Below are 17,303 nucleotides of genomic sequence, written 5' to 3' on the forward strand. Positions count from 1 at the left end.
TCACCCACCTGTGAGGCAGTAGGAAGTGACATGATGTTTCTCAATGTAACAGTGGTTTGCTGAAAACGTGATTTTTAAACAGACACTTCTCATCAAACCCCATGTTTTGATCTTGGAAGCCTCCTTCTAATGACATCAAATTGTAGAAGGGAATTTTGTTCTTCTAAATAATATTTTAGCTTTTGGACTTGCAGCTGAAACATAAGACGTGCAAAATAATAAGAAGAAAATGCAATAAGCCTAACTTTGGAAGCATTTCAGTTCTCAGTGAGTCTCTGATAAAATGTTCCTGATATATGAGTGTGTTAAAGGAGGAAATGGTTTTCTCACAGCCAGACGGTGAGGTGTTTGGTTTTATGGTTTTATCTCTGTGTTTTTCTTATTCAAAGACACTTGCAGGGAAAGCTGCACACCTGGGCTTAGGTACCATGGCAGCGGAGAAGTGGCACTGTGCTGTGGCAGACCCAAGAGCCACTGCTGAAGCGTTTTAAGGAATTTTTTTAAAATGAGGGAATGGCTCTGACCAGTGATCACTTCTAGAGCAAGACTGACTCTATTGCTTTTCTCCATTGCCTACAGGAAGCTACTGCACAACAGTCCTGGTGACTGTGTTTTCATTTCTAGATGCTCTAAGATACAGGTCACAGTAATTTCCTTGATGTTCTGCAGCTTGGGAATTTGCCTGTTGGGAGACTTTTTTTTATTTAAGCCCTACTGATTTTGTATCCATTTTCCTTCCATGAGTTACTCTGCAATGAATCTCCTCTGTATTTGTAATGAAGCTGCCTCCAGCTCCTCCAGTCTTTCCACTCTTTTTTGTTTCCCTTCAGTAGAGACAGATGCAGAAAGTGTTTGTATAATCAGCATCTCAAACTCCCTGCTAGGATGCAATTAAGCTGCTTTAAAATCTCAGTTAAATTGATTTAGGTTAACTTTAAATGTAAACCTATTCCAAAATGACTGCATTTCTCTGAACTGTGTGTGATTTTAACTAGCTCAAAGCCATCCTTACTACAAGCCTGCATATATCCTGCACACATACTAGCAGCCTGCAATCTCCAAGCAGATTTTCATTACAAGGTGCTCTGTAACAGAGATAAGTCCTTTGTGGGTATTTGGCAGGCAGTAAATAGCTTTTTTTCTTTTTTCAAATCCAGTCCTATCTCTTACCACTAGAAAATCTCAATGAGCCTGAAAACTTGGGAGTGCCCGTTCTCTCCTTGAAAAATAGTCTTGGCTCTGATTAGCATCTGTGGGAGGAGTAACACACCTGCAAGGGAAAAAATTAGTATCAGTGTGGTTTTTTAACATTTATGTGTTCAGGAACTTTCCACCCATAAGAAGCACAAGCAGTAAGTTTACAGAAAGATTTGCTCGCTCTATTAATTCTGAGAGCAGACGTTACATTTTGAGAGTCACTTAGGGGCCAAACCTTTTCGCTTCTAGAGCTGTTAATACAGAATATGTCATATATTAAGATCCTAATTCTGTTTTTCTCTAACCTTGTTCCTGTTTTGCTCTGGTGTGAAGCTATTGATGTTGGCAGAGTGACCAGGGGCAGAACTGCAAATCAAAGGACAGCCAGGACATGATGCTCGAGCCTTGATCCTAAAACATGTGCATGTTCTGGATTTTCCGTGTGTGAATAGTTCCACTGAAATCACTTATGTTTTTGTAAGTGGGACTAACATTTCCGGAATTTAAAAGTAGTCTGAAATCCATTCACAGTTTAAGGCCAGAACAGATCTTGTGATTATTTGGGCTGAACTTTTGTGAAGCTCTGGACATGGCATTTCACAATAGCTATCCATGGACTGAGCTTAATAACCTGCCTTTTAAGGTACTGCTCCCAGCAGTACACCCCATTTCAATCTGAAGACACAGAGCTTTAGAGGACCCATTTTTTATTTAGCTGTTTTTTCCACTAGCTGGTCAAACTCACTGAAAGAAAAAGTGGATCCAATTTTTGTTTTCCATGTGAGCCATCTCCTTTTAGCATTTCAGCTCCCAGTATAGACAAACATAGGGGAATGATGAATAATCACCACAGCATAATTTTCAAGAAAGAAGACTCCCAGACAGTGTTATCTTATACTTAGATGCAGGTGAGCTGGTTCCTACTTCCATCTGTCACTAATTGATTGACTCTCTCAAGGTCTCTTCTTTGATTGTCCCAAGGAAAAGGGAATTACAGTATTTGTCCACTTTTTGTAGCTTGAGCCCCTCGATGAAAGATGCTGCATGGGTAAAAAGTACAAGTGTTGTTATGCTTTTGTTATATAGATAATATTTTAAATGTGGGCTTAATGTGTATGCATTTACATACATATTTCCAATATCACCTTTGTTTTTGTTACAAAATCCAACTTTCTGTAAACTTTTCTGGGGAAAAACATTCAAAAGGAAGTAAAAAATGCAGCTAGCAGCTGTTGTTCTAGATATGTGTCACACTCAGTAGGGGTAAGTATGGGGAAACTGTTGGATTTAGGGGTTGCAGAAGCCTTGGGTTCACAGAAAAAGAGAGCGCGAGAGAAATGGGGTGTACACAGCGGTTTGGTCTGGGGCTGGAAGTTAGTCAGGAAAGCAGTGAAAACACTGAATTTAAGGATGAACTGGGAAAGAAAAGAAAATTGGATTTCTATGAGGTTTTATTTGTTCAAGGTATATAAAGTGAGTGCTTTATCTCTCTTATACCACCCTTCCCAGTGCATAGCCCTTAGAGATACTGGAAATGTTGGTCTTGCCATCCCATTCGCATTAGTTGCTCCCAAGAGCAGAGGAAGATGTGACTGGCAGCGCCTTCAGCGGTTGGGAGGAGGCAGGTGCTCCCAAGGGAGAGCTTTTTCTTAGCTATTTGAGACAAAGGGATGCTGACGAAAATAAACAAAACTCAAGTAGTTTTAAACAACCTGGGAAAGAATCCCTGTTTGTCATGATTTGTCATGATTTGCTTCCATGACCTTCTGATGCAATACATCTGCTGGTTTTCAAGCCTTCCATGGATTCTTAGAGACCTCAGGGAACTGCTCATACGTATTTACTACACGCTGTTTTACAAAACTGTTCTAAAATTTCGGTAAACTTCTTGACTCAGTTAAACCAATATACTTTTTATAACCACAATTAGGCCTGCAGCCAAGATTTGCACAGTTCCATTTGATCTGTTTCTGAATTAATAGTTTTGAGTTGATTGTGAAGATTTTGAATAGTCCTTATTTTTTCACATCCAAAAAAGCAGTAATATTGAAGGAGATATTCCAAAATATTCCAGACTTCTTTATATAATGTACCAAAATAAACATAGTGAAGCCAAATCATCTCATTTTTTCTTAGAGGTCATTCTGAAGTTCAATACAGCTCTTTTTGTACATGATTTAGTTACTTATGAAAGATTAAGAAATCCAATCCTGCTGTTAAATTAGCTGAAAATATTGTTGGGAGTTAATGAGACTGACCATAAAGCTACCTCAAGGCATCTGATTTCACCTACTGGTAACAAAGGCTGGATTTTCCCAGTGCCAATGGCCAAGACAGCTCTCGAGATGGCAGTTTCAGGACTTCCAGCGAATTGCTTATTGCCCATGAAGCAAAGTACAGCCCTGCTGGGGTTACGTAGGTGGTAACAGTGGAAGGTAAAAGTTCCAAAGCTCTTTTGAACCAGCTAATTTGAATCTCAGTAATAATCCATTAAATAGGCTATTTGTGTGCTGCAGGCTCTGGTTTTGTTGGGCTGCTACACACCTGAGTGGTGGGTAAAGGCTGTCTGTAGGCAGATGCTCAGGCACAGGGAATTAAAACATTAGTGATAGAGGTAATCAAATGCAATGGTTGGAAAGCCTTGCACATGACACTGAAGGTTTCACAGAAGAAAATCCAAGGATAGAGACTTTGTTGAGCCGTTGGAAGTTCTCTTTCTCTCTCTCTCTGTTAAAGTGCCTCCTTCATTGCAAGCCCAGTTGCTGTCAGACTAACCTTGCTTTTCAGTGTGTTTTGCCCTTCCAACTTCTCCTGTTTGCCTGGGGAAAAAACTGATTCCTCATGGTTTTTGCTGTTGTAACATCTGATGTTTTCTTTCCAGTTGCCGGATTCATTATAAGGATATGTACAATTTGTTACGTGTAATTGCTCCACCCCTGGGCTTAGGAAAGAAGTGCCCTCATAGGGTGGCATACAAGGTTTGGAACTTCAGAGACTCCCTCCAGCATTTTCAGTTCTGGTTTTATTTCTTTTTTACCCACCCCCAAGTGCAAACGCAAACAGTACAGAAAAGAAACTGTAATGAAACTAACTCCTTGCCTGAAAAAAGGAATGATTGACTGACTGCCTCCTTTTCCCTGGATGCATCTCTTCCCTGTCTACTCCCACACCCAAGCTGGCTGGAGACAGGCAGCTTTATGAGACAGTGAACCCTCCAGCTTCTCTCCTGCCGGGTCTAGGTGGGAAGTGTTGGGGAAAAGCAGCACAGCATCTGAGCACTTTCTCTCTATATATGCATACTGGAGAGAAATGTCATCCCAAGATTTCTAGGGAGTAGCAAGTCCATTTTATTTGGGCTTCATAGCATTGTCACGCCAGTTGAATGACCAGCATTTGAACCCTTCCCTTTCCTGAGCTGAAAAGACATTTGATCTGGGCACTGGTTAGCTGGGCAGCAGAGTGGCATGGTTACCTGGGCTGGGGGGAGATGAAGGGATGAGCTTTTCACAGCACAACAGCAACAGCCAGAGATTGCCTTAGGAACAAAATTACATCTCTGAGATCATAAGCTATGATGGACATCCAGTGAAACCTCCTGCCTCATGGCACAGGAAAAGTATACTGTGCTTGGGAGCTGAGGTGGGTAATTAAGGACAGATCTTGCCAAGAAATCAGCACAGGATGACACTGGACTTCAGTGGGGTCCCAGTTACAGGCAGTGATTTTCTTGCAGTCAGTGCGTGGAGAGCAGAAGATGAAGGAGAGAGAAGTGGAAGCAGCCAGCATGGAGCTTACTCTTCTCTTTCACTCCAGCCCAGGTGTTTTCCACACCTGATTGGGGATTGAGAGTTAACAAGCATTGCAGAGAAGACATGAGACCCTGCACCTCCAGCCAGGGAGCAGGGGCAGAAGAGAGAGGCCATTGGCTGTAATTACAATTTGTGTCTCAGCAGCTTTTAAATTAGCTCTGGGCTATAAAACCTGGGTGGTATTTTAACTGCATTAGTTACAAAAGACAGGAATAGATCTTTTTGGCTGGGTAAGTTCTCTCTTCCACCCCCTCCTGCATCAATGCTTTGCATAGGAATTGAGATCCATGTCAGGGGAGCATGCTGGTGTGTGAGTGCCTGCTTCTGTAGCTGTCCTGCTTGAGAAAGAGGTTTCAAATGGGTGCTTAGGTCTTGGTTTCCCTCCTGGTATAAAGGAGATGATAATACTGTCCTGCTTTTCCAGGGGTTAAGCATTAATTAATAACATGCTGCAATATACTTAGGTCTCCTCAGTTGACAGGCAGCACAGATTTGCACAATATAATAAGCAGGCAGCTTGCTGGGAAAACAAAATGAGATTGTCACAGTCATGCTCCCAGTTTCAATAGTCAGAAAAAGGCAAAGCAGGAGAACTCCTTGCTGTTTCTGCATCCCTTGCTTTTCAGGCCAGGATTTTATTTACCAACAATGTGCGCTGAAGGTAGATGCCATCAGCTGGTCTAAGGGCCTTTTCCCAAATCTCTGCAATTCCCAGTTCCCTCTAACATGCAGGACATCCACCTGCCTGTGGTGGTGGAGACAACCAGTTAACGTTGTCTTGATGAAAGAGGGGCCCCCCCCAAATGTAAGGGAGAAACAGGTCCCCTTTCCACCACCTTCCTGCAAATTGAGTGCTGGGCTCTGGTTTCGTCAAACCTGAATTTAGGCTGGAGCAGAAATTCAGCCTGGCTGAGGTTTTGCAAAGTTGCACCCTTGGCTTGGCATCAGAGCAGTCCCAGTCTGTCCCCTGAGCGAACACACCAGGATTGGCTTTTTGCTTCTCTTGTAGCCCACAGGCTACCCTGAAACCTAAACTTTTTATTCACTGAAGGAAAGCTGAATATTTTCTCTAAGCCCTATCTCTCTCTGTCCCATAACTCTGCCTACCAGCTCTCCCTGGCATGGTGAATACAGCCTCTTGATTGACTGGTTTGGGGGGGTGAGAAGGGGAAGCATCCCTCCACCCCTGCAAAGAGCCAGCCAAACCCGAGCCCTCCGCACACCTTCTCCACCCCAAGCAGAGACATCAATCATTCCCCACAGGGACCCACGTGCCGAGGCACAGCTCCGGCCACGGGATTTCCCTGCCGTGATGAGGAGACGTTGGGCATTGAAACACAGCAACGGAAGCGGAGAAACCTTTCTATTTACCTACCTCCTTGTTTTGGTTTTGTTTTCCTGAGAAATCTGATTAACCGGATCTCTGTTTTCTTGTCTGCTTTCTCTTCTCTCTCCTCCTTTTCATTTGCTCCATTGTGTTGCCTTTTTCCCCATCCCCTTCCTTCCCCCGCCCCGGTCTGGTTTGATTTCTGTGTCCTCTTGCTTTTGCCTCCCTCCCTTTGACTCCAAGCGGGCGCATCAGTTACACAGACATGTATGAGATGCTGAGACACATGTCCCCACCTCTAGGCCTTGGAAAGAAATGCCCTGCTCGTGTTGCCTATAAGGTAGACCAACCTCCCTAGAAACTCCTGCCAAACCACCAGCTTTTTGTGCCGTGGCTGAAGTGGGTGCCGGTTTTCTGTGGCATTAGTGTTGTTCTCCTGGACTTTTCTGGTGCTTTCTCTGCTTTCCAAGCAGACTGGATTTGGGATCTTCTGCCTTTTTTTTTTTTTTTTTTTGGTAACCTTTTTTTGATCTTTGAAACTATGGCACATCAGTTTGTCTTTCTAAGTATGTCTCTGCTATCTCTATCAGTGTTTCTATCTTTCCTATCTCATTCTGCTTCCATTTAGGCTAATTTGGGGAGGGAAGGTGCTAATGAGCAAATTACCCTGCCAATATGATCCCCATTTGTCTTCCTACAGCTCTTTGACTATCCGTTCTCACTAGCCCTTCAGTAGTATGTTGGTTTTTCCCCCCTCTTAATTAGATTGGAGTAATTAGAGTAGGCAGTACTGTAGGAGTTAGCAAGCTATTAAACAGAGGCAACACCAGAAGGGCTCCTTAAATACCCGCATGAAAGAAATTATTTTAACAGAAAACATTTAAGACAGTAAGGTGAAGAAATCACTCAAACTTATTGTTTATTCTGAAAAACTTTTTAATTGAACCACAAAAGTGCATTGTACCCAAAAGGCTGCTAGCTGTTGCCTTTCAGACACTGCCTGGATGAACGCAGTGGAAACTCAGAGAGACACAGAGCTGAAATCACGGAGCAGACGCAGACCCTGCCAGTGAAAGTCGCGCTGCTCTCCCAACAGCTCGCATGGCACTTGGAAATTTGTGTTTGCAGGGGTGATTCCTTAGAAGTTTTTAACATTGAACCTCATGGTTTTGGAGGGAGAGGTTTGTCATAGGCATTTAGCATTGGTGTAATTGAGCATCCATCAAACTCAACATCAAACAAATCATCAAACTTTTTTTGCTGGTGACGTCATTTTGGCCACCGCCAAGCCTAATTACTGCACCCCACCATGACTGGTGCAATGGATCCAGATCACAACAGCCCCTCCAGTAGTGCTAGTTTTTTCACTGAGGCCCTACAAAAGCAAGATTTTGTGAAGAGACTCAAGCTAAACCCAAACCTGGGCCTGCCTTTATGTAGGGCACTTAGCAGCAAGAAGAGGTTCAGATACGGCTTCCTACAAGATCCTTCCTCAGTGTGTTAGGATTTAAAATAAAAAGAAAATTGAACTTAACCTTAAAGCTAGCCAGTTAGATAACTTTTCTACGTGCCTTTTAATTTGTTTCTGGCCACTTTGGTAGCTGCTTTACAAGAGCATCTCTATTACGAGCAATTCATACCCACCATACCAGAACCAAGCTTGAGAAACCCAGCTATGTCAAAATGCCCAATCCCAGGTTTCAGCTATTTCAGATAGATGAGTAGATAGATAAACATCTATATAGAAGTACGAATTATACACAGAAACCCAGTGATTTTAAAGCAATCAATGTCTCTCTCCTTTTAGCAGCTCTGAGTTTCCACTGACTTAAAATGGAGCTGTGTCCTGCTGAAAGTCTGGCATTAGGTGTTAGCAGCTGGGCAACCAGATCTGCCCTGTGGTCACACATGCATACCAGAAGCATAAAGCTCTCCCCTCCCCCCCCCCAAATCTTGTACAGTTAAAAAAGGAAGAAAATAAAAGGGGATAAAAAGATCACGTGTTAAAATAGGCATTTTAAACAAGACTTTTGGCTGATTTTCATGGTATGGCGTCTCTGTGCCTCTATGTGATTGTTCTCAACTGCTGCAGGAGACTTTCCCCGGGCAGAGGTACTGCAGCTGTGCCTTCCCTAGTCTGTCTTTTCCCTGTGAGTTAGCTGGTATCTCATTTAATTTGTTTGTCTTTCTTTACAGAACAAATCCACAGAACTTAGGTACATATGAATGGTTTCTTTTTAAAATACAGACTCCTGATTTTTTTAAAGACATCTTTAATTTTTACCCATGTACTGAGAAACCTTTAAAAGGTGTCTGTGTATGACTGAACCATACATAGAGATGGATTCAAGTCAAATAGCTCAAATCTAAGCTGAACATCAGATTTCTCCAGATCTGAATTTTTTCCCATGGTGTAAGCCTGCAGCTTGGGCTGACCCTCACTCCCAGCTATGGCTGGTGATAAAACTAAACCCTCATGGGGAGGCAGTACCAGTTTCTGCTTCCTCCCTCCTCCACTTCTATGTGCAGCACTAGGAACAGCATGACCATGGAGACAGATTGGTGCTGAGCATCTTCCCGCAGAGGATGGCTGTGTGTAGGTCGCGGCATCCCCCTGCCCTACACCTGCTGGGTGCCCCCCACCCCCCCCACCCCGGTGTCACTCTTTCTGTCCTCCCACAGTTGATGGGAGACTTGGTGAGGACGGTACAGCCCACCCAGCCACCCACACCTCCACGCAGAGCCAGTGTGCAGAGGGACAACGACCCCCTTGTCCCGCAGCTGTAGCTGAGTCAGTGCCGACAGCAGCCAGAGCTTTGCCTCTGTGCTGTTTATGCTCTCTCCTTCTGAACCAAATGATTTGTTAAAAGCCTTACTGTTCTGTTCGGCAGAAACTCTTTTGCCCCACATGTCCACCCTTTTTCTTTCCATATATGTTTTTCCCAGTTCTCTCTGCAAATTTTTTGTGTGTTTTCCCCCTGTCTTTGTCTGTGTTGCCTTCTCAGTATGTGCACACTGTCATTTTGTTTGGATTTTTCCCTCTTTGCAGCCTCTTTGGCTGCTGTCCTTCCTTTCTGCTGTTTTCTGGTTCCTCTTTCTCAACTGTTCTCCTTGGTTGGTGTGACCAGCCCCTGCAGTTTTGTGTGCGTGGCTTGCTGCTTGCCCCGAGGTGCATGTGTGGGGTCCTCTGGTCGCATTCCTTGAGCACCAGGAGAGCTCTATCCTGCGCTGGGGGGGAGAAAAGGGTGAAGGAACTGAATTTTAGAATCTCTCCTACCCAGTCAGATGAAAAGAGGGAAGAAAATCACTTTGACTTCACTCTGGTGTCTTGAGATTTGATCACTTGTCCATTTTCAGACAAGGGTGGTAGTGTTTTTTTTCCTCCATTTACAGTCATGTATTGAGACTTTGAGGCCTTTTAAACAGACTCAGCTTGTCTATAGCAAAGAGTCCTGGGGTTTTATATGCTATTCAGTAGTAGCAATAAGGGCAGAGCGGCAGCCAGTTTTGCTGGCAGCTGGAGTCAGTCTGTCCTTTGCACCACAGAGCTTTGTGTGCATCTTTGGAGAAAATGGGAGAAGGAAATGCCCATGACGCTGCTAAATCTTTCTGGCACTACAGTGCCATCAAGATATCTTGCAGGTTTCTGCAATAGTGGGGTTGGAGAAGGGGTTTTTTTGAGAGCCTGGCAGCGTAATTCTTCGGAGCGGTGTGGTGCTAGGAGAGGCAATAACCCAAGCCTTTCCCCACTGCTCTTCAGCGTCATCTTTTTACTTCCCTCTCTGGGGACAGGAGAAGACAGCATTGCCAGCAGGCACATCTCCACCTCTGTCCAAGTCTAGCTCTAGGTGAAGCCCTGCATGGAGTCTGCGGGCTGGTGATGGCAGCCGGAGGGGGCTCTTGACTTTATTTTGTTGTTCTATTGGTGCTGCCAAGCACAGCTTTGCACACCATATTTCAAGGGTGATTTACTGCAGGAATTAGGAGGGCTCTGGCTCTCCCTTTAGCACCTCCTGACATACCCAAGGCTCCTGGATATGTGATGGGGGGTGATCTCAGAGCTGAGCTGGCTCCTCATCCGCACCAGGGCTGCACCTCACCTTGACCGTCACAGCCAGGTGGATTTTAAAATCTGGATTAGGTCCCTGAAGGCTAAACAAAAGTTGGAACGGTCTGTTTGCTAGCTGCCCAGCCTTGCTACCTCTTCTGCACAGAGCTAGCATCATGCGTCACTTTTGCTGGTCAAGGAGCAAGATTACATGTCCTGAAGGTAGGATGACCACTCTATGCAACAGGTCCAGTTGTGTGCCAGAGACAGAGCCCACATTTCATGGCACAGACCTGGCTCCTCTGTTGGCTGTGAGAGGGAGGAAGGCCATGGCCAGCCTCTCTGAAGCCAGCAGAAGAGTTAAATGAGAGTAGAATAATTACAACTAGGTCAGGGTGAATTATTCATAGCAAATAATTTATTCACCAAACTCAGCCTCGTTTCCCACAAGCAATGCTCCATTGTCCCGAATTTATTCACGTTTGGGGATTATTCCCAGAGCAGTTCTTGTCCCAGAGGCTGTGCGAGAGCTGCTGATGGGATGCTCTTAATAATTCAAATCCATTGGGGTGCCAGCTAGTTTTCCTGGCATTCATAGCTCAGTATGCTCCTCTTCCTGCTAATGTTTGGACAAATGTGTCGGTGAATAAAATTTATGGTGCAGATATTTCTGTTCAGTGCTCACTTTCTGGGTCAGGCTGGGAACCAGCAGGAGACCTTTTATGCCTGCTTTTGACACTGGGATGAATTTTCCCCCATTTCTCTAACATGTTCCCTGCCTACTGGGACATGGTCCAAGAAGTTACTAAGCAGAAGATCTGCAGAAAGGGCATAAATTCTGTCAATTCTGCTTGACACAAAGGTTTGGTTCCTCATTAGCGATGTCTTTGTTTATTTGCAATTAAATCACTAGTAGAAGCTGAGGGGTGTCTGCACCCCTCGTGACCACACAAGTAATAGGAGTAAAAAGTGTTGCCTCCCTAACCCTGGCTGTAATCGGTTACTACCTCGTTATCTGCACAGAGTTAATTAGGAGACTAGTCTAGAGACAATATTGCAGCTCCTGCCTCTGGGGCCTTTTCCTGCAGAAACATTAACGAGCTCCCCTTGCCCTCACTTGCTCGGGAGGGGGATGTCTCCGAAACCACCTAATTAAAATCAAGGGCTGGAGGAGAGTTCCCCAAGCGCAGCTGGGAAATAGGAGCGGGGACTCCATCTGCTGCTGGCTGCTTTTCCTCAAATGCTCTTGGAGGAAATTGGGGATGAGGAGGGGAAGAGGAGAAGCATGGGGAGCTGGGAAGCCCTTTCCTGCCAGGTCTGGGCACCTGGGAGGGATTTTTACCTTTTTTTTTCCTGCTCCCTAGTTATTAATTGACCTGAACTTCTCTCATTTGTGGCTGGCAATTCCCAGGGCACCCCAAGTGATGCAAGCTTTTTACTAGTGCAGGGAAGCATTGGGTCCCCTACCATCTGCATCAGCAGGCTTGTATGTTTTCCTTCTGGGGTCTAGAAAGATGGAAAACTATCCAAATCAGATTTTATTTTTTTTTTTAATCAAATTTTCATGTCGTATTCCAAAGCATGAGGAGCTGGTAAGACGTGGTCTTGAAGTGCAGCTTCAGCCAGGAGAAGCAGCAAATATGCGGGGAGATGTTAATTTTACTTTAAACTGTGTACAGGCTAAACAAATGGTTCGGGTTCTTTTAACCATGTTGTTGCCCATGCTGTATGAAAAACAGAGATTTTTCTCTTCTATCCTGATGAAGGATGAAAATCAAAAGTTCTTGATTAATTTTTCAAAGAGAAATTTTGGGTCAATCAGAATATTTGACTTTGAGAAATTTTACCATTTTCAATTGAATTCCTAGAGAAAGGTAAATGAATTAAAATATAGGCAAAATTAGAAAGTAGCTTTGAAAGGATTGAAATTTCTTGCTCTGCACATGTTGGAAGGAAATACTTTTTTGTTAAGGTTGTTTTATAGTATTGGGGGGGAAATGAAGATTTCTTTTTGTTTACGGTTTCAGTCTTTCAGTTGCATTTCTGGCACTAGGAAAAGGCACCAGACAATGTGCAGGCAAGTTCAGATGCTGAGTCCCTCCTCTGGGATGGCTGTGCCAATATCTGGCTGACTCCTTGGCTCCTCTGGGTGTCAGTGGTGGTGCGGGGACATGGTGTGAGCATGTCTCACCAAACTGCCTTCTCCCTTGCCTCCCCCACATGGTGTGGTGGCAAAGCTATTTTGAATCAAAGATGAATCAATTTCTTTCTCCCAGCTGCTTCATCTTCAGCAGGAGCTCTCCTAGAAATGTGGTGTATCTTTCTGAGCAACAGATTTTCTCAATTTGCTCTTCCAAGAAAGTTTTCACTGATGTTGGGAAGGATCTGGAGCGGCTTGTAGCCAAAACCTGTTGGGCTTACCTGCAGGAGGTTATAAGGCACTTCTGTCCTATTTAATGGCTTTTTTGGCTAAGAAACGGGCAGCTTCTCTGCCCTGGTAAGTGCAACTTGCAACCCACCTTGCAATGCAAGTGCTCCTCAACTGGCTGCCAACAACCTGCCCCAGGGGAGGACAGGGAGATGCATCTCTGTTTGCCACCCCAATAGAGAGGAGAGAGGGAGACATCCCACCCAAGCCAGACCAAGCCTCCCCTCTCCTGACGTGACCTCTAGAGCCAGTGGCCCCCAAGATGTGGGGCTGCAAGATGTGCAAGGACCTCCACAACAACCACACCCTCTGTTGGCTGATGGTTTATCAGATCAGAAATTGCAATGACCTAAAGGTGTCTGGGTTAACCCGTTTGACCAGTTTTCATATTGGGATGGAAAAAAATGCTGTAGAGCAGGCAGTGCTGAGTGTAGCGTGGGGAGGAAGGAAGGGACCTAGTCTAGGGAGAGACTCTTGAGGTGGCTGTTTGCAGCACTCCTACTCAGCACTTGCACGTGAGTTTTGCTCAGCCAGCCTTCCTGCAAGTATGCAATTGCAAGTGTGCATTCCCTTTGAAAATCTCCCTCTAAATCCTTTGTCCTTGATTAAAATTTAGGAGGAAAGACTTTCATATAGCATTGTCATGTGGCCTGGATTCTGCATCCATTCCCTTTGGGAATTTGTTCTAGAAAGTCAGTTGGGGGGACCTGGGACATCTCAGTGCCAAAATGTTTCTTAGTGCTAGTTTTTGTGAGGATAGAGCTCTCCTGGGAGGAATTATTTCTCATCTGCTTGTTCTTCACTTCCATGCATCTTCTGTCTCTCTCCATCCCTTACCTCTCTCTCCCACTGAACTGGGATTCAGTGAGACTCTGTAAGTGGTAACTATGGGCTTACGGGGATATAATAATTGTATTGCGACTTTTTGTGTGCTGAGGGCAGAAGTCTGAACTAAAATCCTGTTTCTTTTGACACAAGTGAACAGAAAAAATTGTTGTGGCATTGCCAGCATTTGATACTGTTGTTGAATTATAAAGGGAGGAGAGTCTTGGCTTTGATTTCCCTATCTCTGAAGCTTGTCAGACATGGAAGATAACCTCTGGTCATGCTTTAAGAAAGCTCTTTGAGATTACAATGGTTTGTCTCAGACTTTAGGAGACAGGGTAGGTTGTTACATGAGTCTCTTGTCCCTGCTGCATGCAACAAGATCCGAAGACGTGTAATAAGATAAATAAGGAGGTCTCGGCTCCTCTGAATGTCAGCTCACTTCAGAAGCAGTTGTTTTGCACTGGACCAGTGCCCTGTGCCCTCCATCAGCACCAGTACATGTTCCCCCTGGGGGGGATGTTTTCTCTTTGGCTGGCAGAAGGTACCAGGGCTGGAGTCTGTCCTCTCTCAGGACACCAAAGTACCTAAGGGAGCTCAGTTCATACCACTGGGAAACTGTTTCAGGGATTTCTCTAAGCAGGGAGGCTAACCCACTGATGGAAGGGGGACCAAGTCTTCATTCGCCAGTCTTGGCTTGGTTTTGGGTAGAGCATAGGAGTAGGAGTCAGGGCTCATACTGAGCCCTCCGCCCCTCTCTGCCTCTCGCCTTGCCCGAGACTCCAGGCAGGTCCCTGCTCTCAGCTACGCCATGTTTCCCTTCACCAGCAAAACCTGCCGTTAACAGTGGGGCTTCTACTGCACAGCTTCCCCAGGCCAGCAAGGAGGGTGAGCAGGGTTGCACGAGGCACCCCTGAGCCACTGCGGGCGCATCTGAAGGGAGGATTGCACCAGCAAAGCTGCATCTCTGAAAAATATTCGCAGCCCTTAACATTGCATAGTATTATAGTGCACAGAGCCGAAGTGGGATCTGGCCCCCTCTGTGTACTCTCTGCCTCGGTGAGTCTGCAGCCTGCTGCTGACTGCGCTTAAATTTCTTTAGCAGCATGTTGGGCTGTTGTTAAACAAAGAGAAGGTTTCTGTACAGCGATAGGAATCAAAATAGCAGCCTGAGCAGCTTTCAGATGTGAATGAAATTCCCTCCCGAGCAAGGGGCCCAGGCCAAGCTAATACTTGGTTTTACCCGCTGCTGCGAGGCTCTGCTCAGACAAATTAATGTCCAATGACTTCCTTGGGTTGCATGTACCCTCAGAGAACGGAACCACAGAGGCTTGTCTGATATGGCTCCGGCCAAGGAAGTTTCTAAAGAGCTTGTGAAAGCCGAGGAGCTGAGAAATCATTAGGTTGCTGAAGGAGGAGAAATCCATCCTTTAAATGCGTTGCTAAGGTTATCAGCAAGGCTTGGAGAGTGCTTCTCCCCATCTGCATTTACATGCTCTGTTGCCAGCAGTGTTAAGGGAGCCACAGCTTTCCAAAGCAACCTCCGGTACTTCACTGCTTACAAGAATGATGAATTTGCCATATCAGAGGTGTTCCTAACTGATGATGGGGAAGGACTTGCTACCAGGTCTGAAGATCTTGGAAGATACTGATCCTGGGGAACTGTTCCATGTTTGGACTGAAAGAACATAACTGGGGGAAATTATAGTCCTGCTTGTGTTAATCCAGCCTCTTCCCCTATGGGTAAGGTCCAGATGGAGCTGTGTAGCTCGTTGGCTGGAAGGAACAGAGTAGACCTTCAGAGCTCTTGGGATGCCCACAGAGAAAGAAAGAAAGAGACAGAACCAGTCTCCAATAAAAAGGATATTGCACACCTTTAGTTATTAGCAGCCAGTCCCAAACTGTCCCAGACTACTTGAGCCACACCACAGGGCTCACCAGCCTTATTTTCCAATGTGCTTCTGGCTGCGTACAAAATGCATCATCACAGGACCACTCCTGAGTCTGCACAGCTCCTGTACAAAGCATTCGCCTCCTGTTGTCATTGCCACCAGAAGCGTCTTCCTGGCATCCCACTCACTGGCACAGCTGGAAGAAGCACAGTCACTTTCTGGATGGAGCCGCATCCTCGGATGCTGGATGCAAATCCTCCATCACCTCACTTCATTTGAGAGTCCCACTTGTTGCTGTTGCTCCTGTTGTAGAACAAGAAAATAGGTGAAGGTAACCAATGTCGGAAAGGATGGCGGCGGTGGCTTCCTGTTTTATATCTCCTGAGCATGTTGTTTTGGCAGGCGTGATGGGTACCAGCCACATGTCTGGAGGCTGCAGACATAGTTGGGAGACTTTCATCAGCAGGGTACCAGGCTCTGAAATGGGATGAAAGCATTCAACTGACTTTTTTTGGAAGAACTCCCTTTGTAGGATTACAGTACAAGTGCTGGCAAGTCAACTGTTTAACCACTAAAGTCACTGTTACAGCTCAGACCTGCTCCTGAAAAGGAGTTGATGTCTATATGGAGAAGATGCGTTTTAGCTCAGTGCACAAAAGGTGAACACGCATTTGTAATCTGGCTATTTCTAAGGGCTGGCAGGTGAGAGGGAAGGGTGGCGGGGGGGAGGAATCCTGACCCACGCTCACAGCCACCACGTTTTTCTCTCCAGCGCCTGGTGCGGATGAACATGCCGATCTCGCCTGAAGATTTAACCGTCCACTTCACATCCACGCTGATGGCCTTGATCCGCACTGCCCTAGAAATCAAACTGGCCTCAGGTGAGAGGGAGGTGATGTCTGACAGCATGCGTGGGCTCAACCCCCAACTTTTCTGTTGGCTTGGTGTCCTCCCGAAACCACAGAAATTCTGCCCCAGGTGGAAATCCTGTTTTCCTGTTGCCTGCGTGCGCTCTGCCAGCGCCCAAGGACAAGGGAGCTCTGGGGACAGGCAACAGAGAGGGGTCCTGAACATCACTCTGCCTTTGGGGTGGCCTCATCCTGGCATCCCTGTTGATGAGATGTGAACAGCTTTGACCATCCCCGCTGGGACATCTCCAAGGAGAAGCCCTGTGCATGTGCTCGTTGCTGTATAACAGAAATGAGAGTTTCCACACCTGTTTTCTAAACTGTTCCAGCACGAGGGGAAAAAACAGCCCTTCCTCTGCAATTGCTATCTGCTGGCAGCAAAGCAGTGACACCAAGTGCCATGAATCACATTCTGCCTTGAGATAAAATTTAATTATTTAAGTGTTTAATCAGGCATTTACTTGACTTCCCAATTAAACATTTCAATGTAATAAAATACACTGGCCTTTTCTCTGGGTCATTACACTATTTAATCAGGCTGGCTGGGGTCAGAATCAAGGCATGACTGGCCAAAGCACTTTTATACCTAATTTAAAAGCTAACAGGAGGTAACAATGCTCTTACAAGCAAAGGGCAGGGCAGGGTTAGGGTGTTGTGCTTTTCCTAAGTGGTTTTAGGCCAGCCGTTCAACCTCTCTGTATTAATTACCTCCCTCATATGTTGCTTAAACTTTGTCTTTGTAGCTTTGGGTAGGCAATGCTGGAAGAAGACAAAATTTTGAGGTCACTGGGACTCCCTAAGGGAGTGACAGTGAGTATCAGACACTCATTTCTAAGGATGCATTTAGGACTGCCCAGGATTTTAGGGGC

General features: G+C 45.4%; 1 protein-coding gene across 11 annotated transcripts in view; it reads left to right on the forward strand.

Moving 5' to 3' along the window:
- CACNA1B (calcium voltage-gated channel subunit alpha1 B) overlaps positions 1–17,303 on the forward strand; it is a 310,731-nt gene that overhangs the window by 274,858 nt on the left and 18,570 nt on the right. For 10 of the 11 annotated variants that reach the window (XM_069771710.1, XM_069771699.1, XM_069771702.1 and 7 more), the window contains 2 exons: positions 6,577–6,673; positions 16,299–16,407. In XM_069771710.1, the coding sequence (XP_069627811.1) occupies positions 6,577–6,673; positions 16,299–16,407 (206 nt within the window). Of the gene's footprint in view, positions 1–4,078; positions 4,176–6,576; positions 6,674–16,298; positions 16,408–17,303 lie in introns of all 11 variants that reach the window. The other variant, XM_069771700.1, reaches the window with a different exon arrangement.

This window comes from Haliaeetus albicilla, chromosome 26, assembly GCF_947461875.1.
Source record: "Haliaeetus albicilla chromosome 26, bHalAlb1.1, whole genome shotgun sequence".
NCBI classification, from domain to species: Eukaryota; Metazoa; Chordata; class Aves; order Accipitriformes; family Accipitridae; genus Haliaeetus; species Haliaeetus albicilla.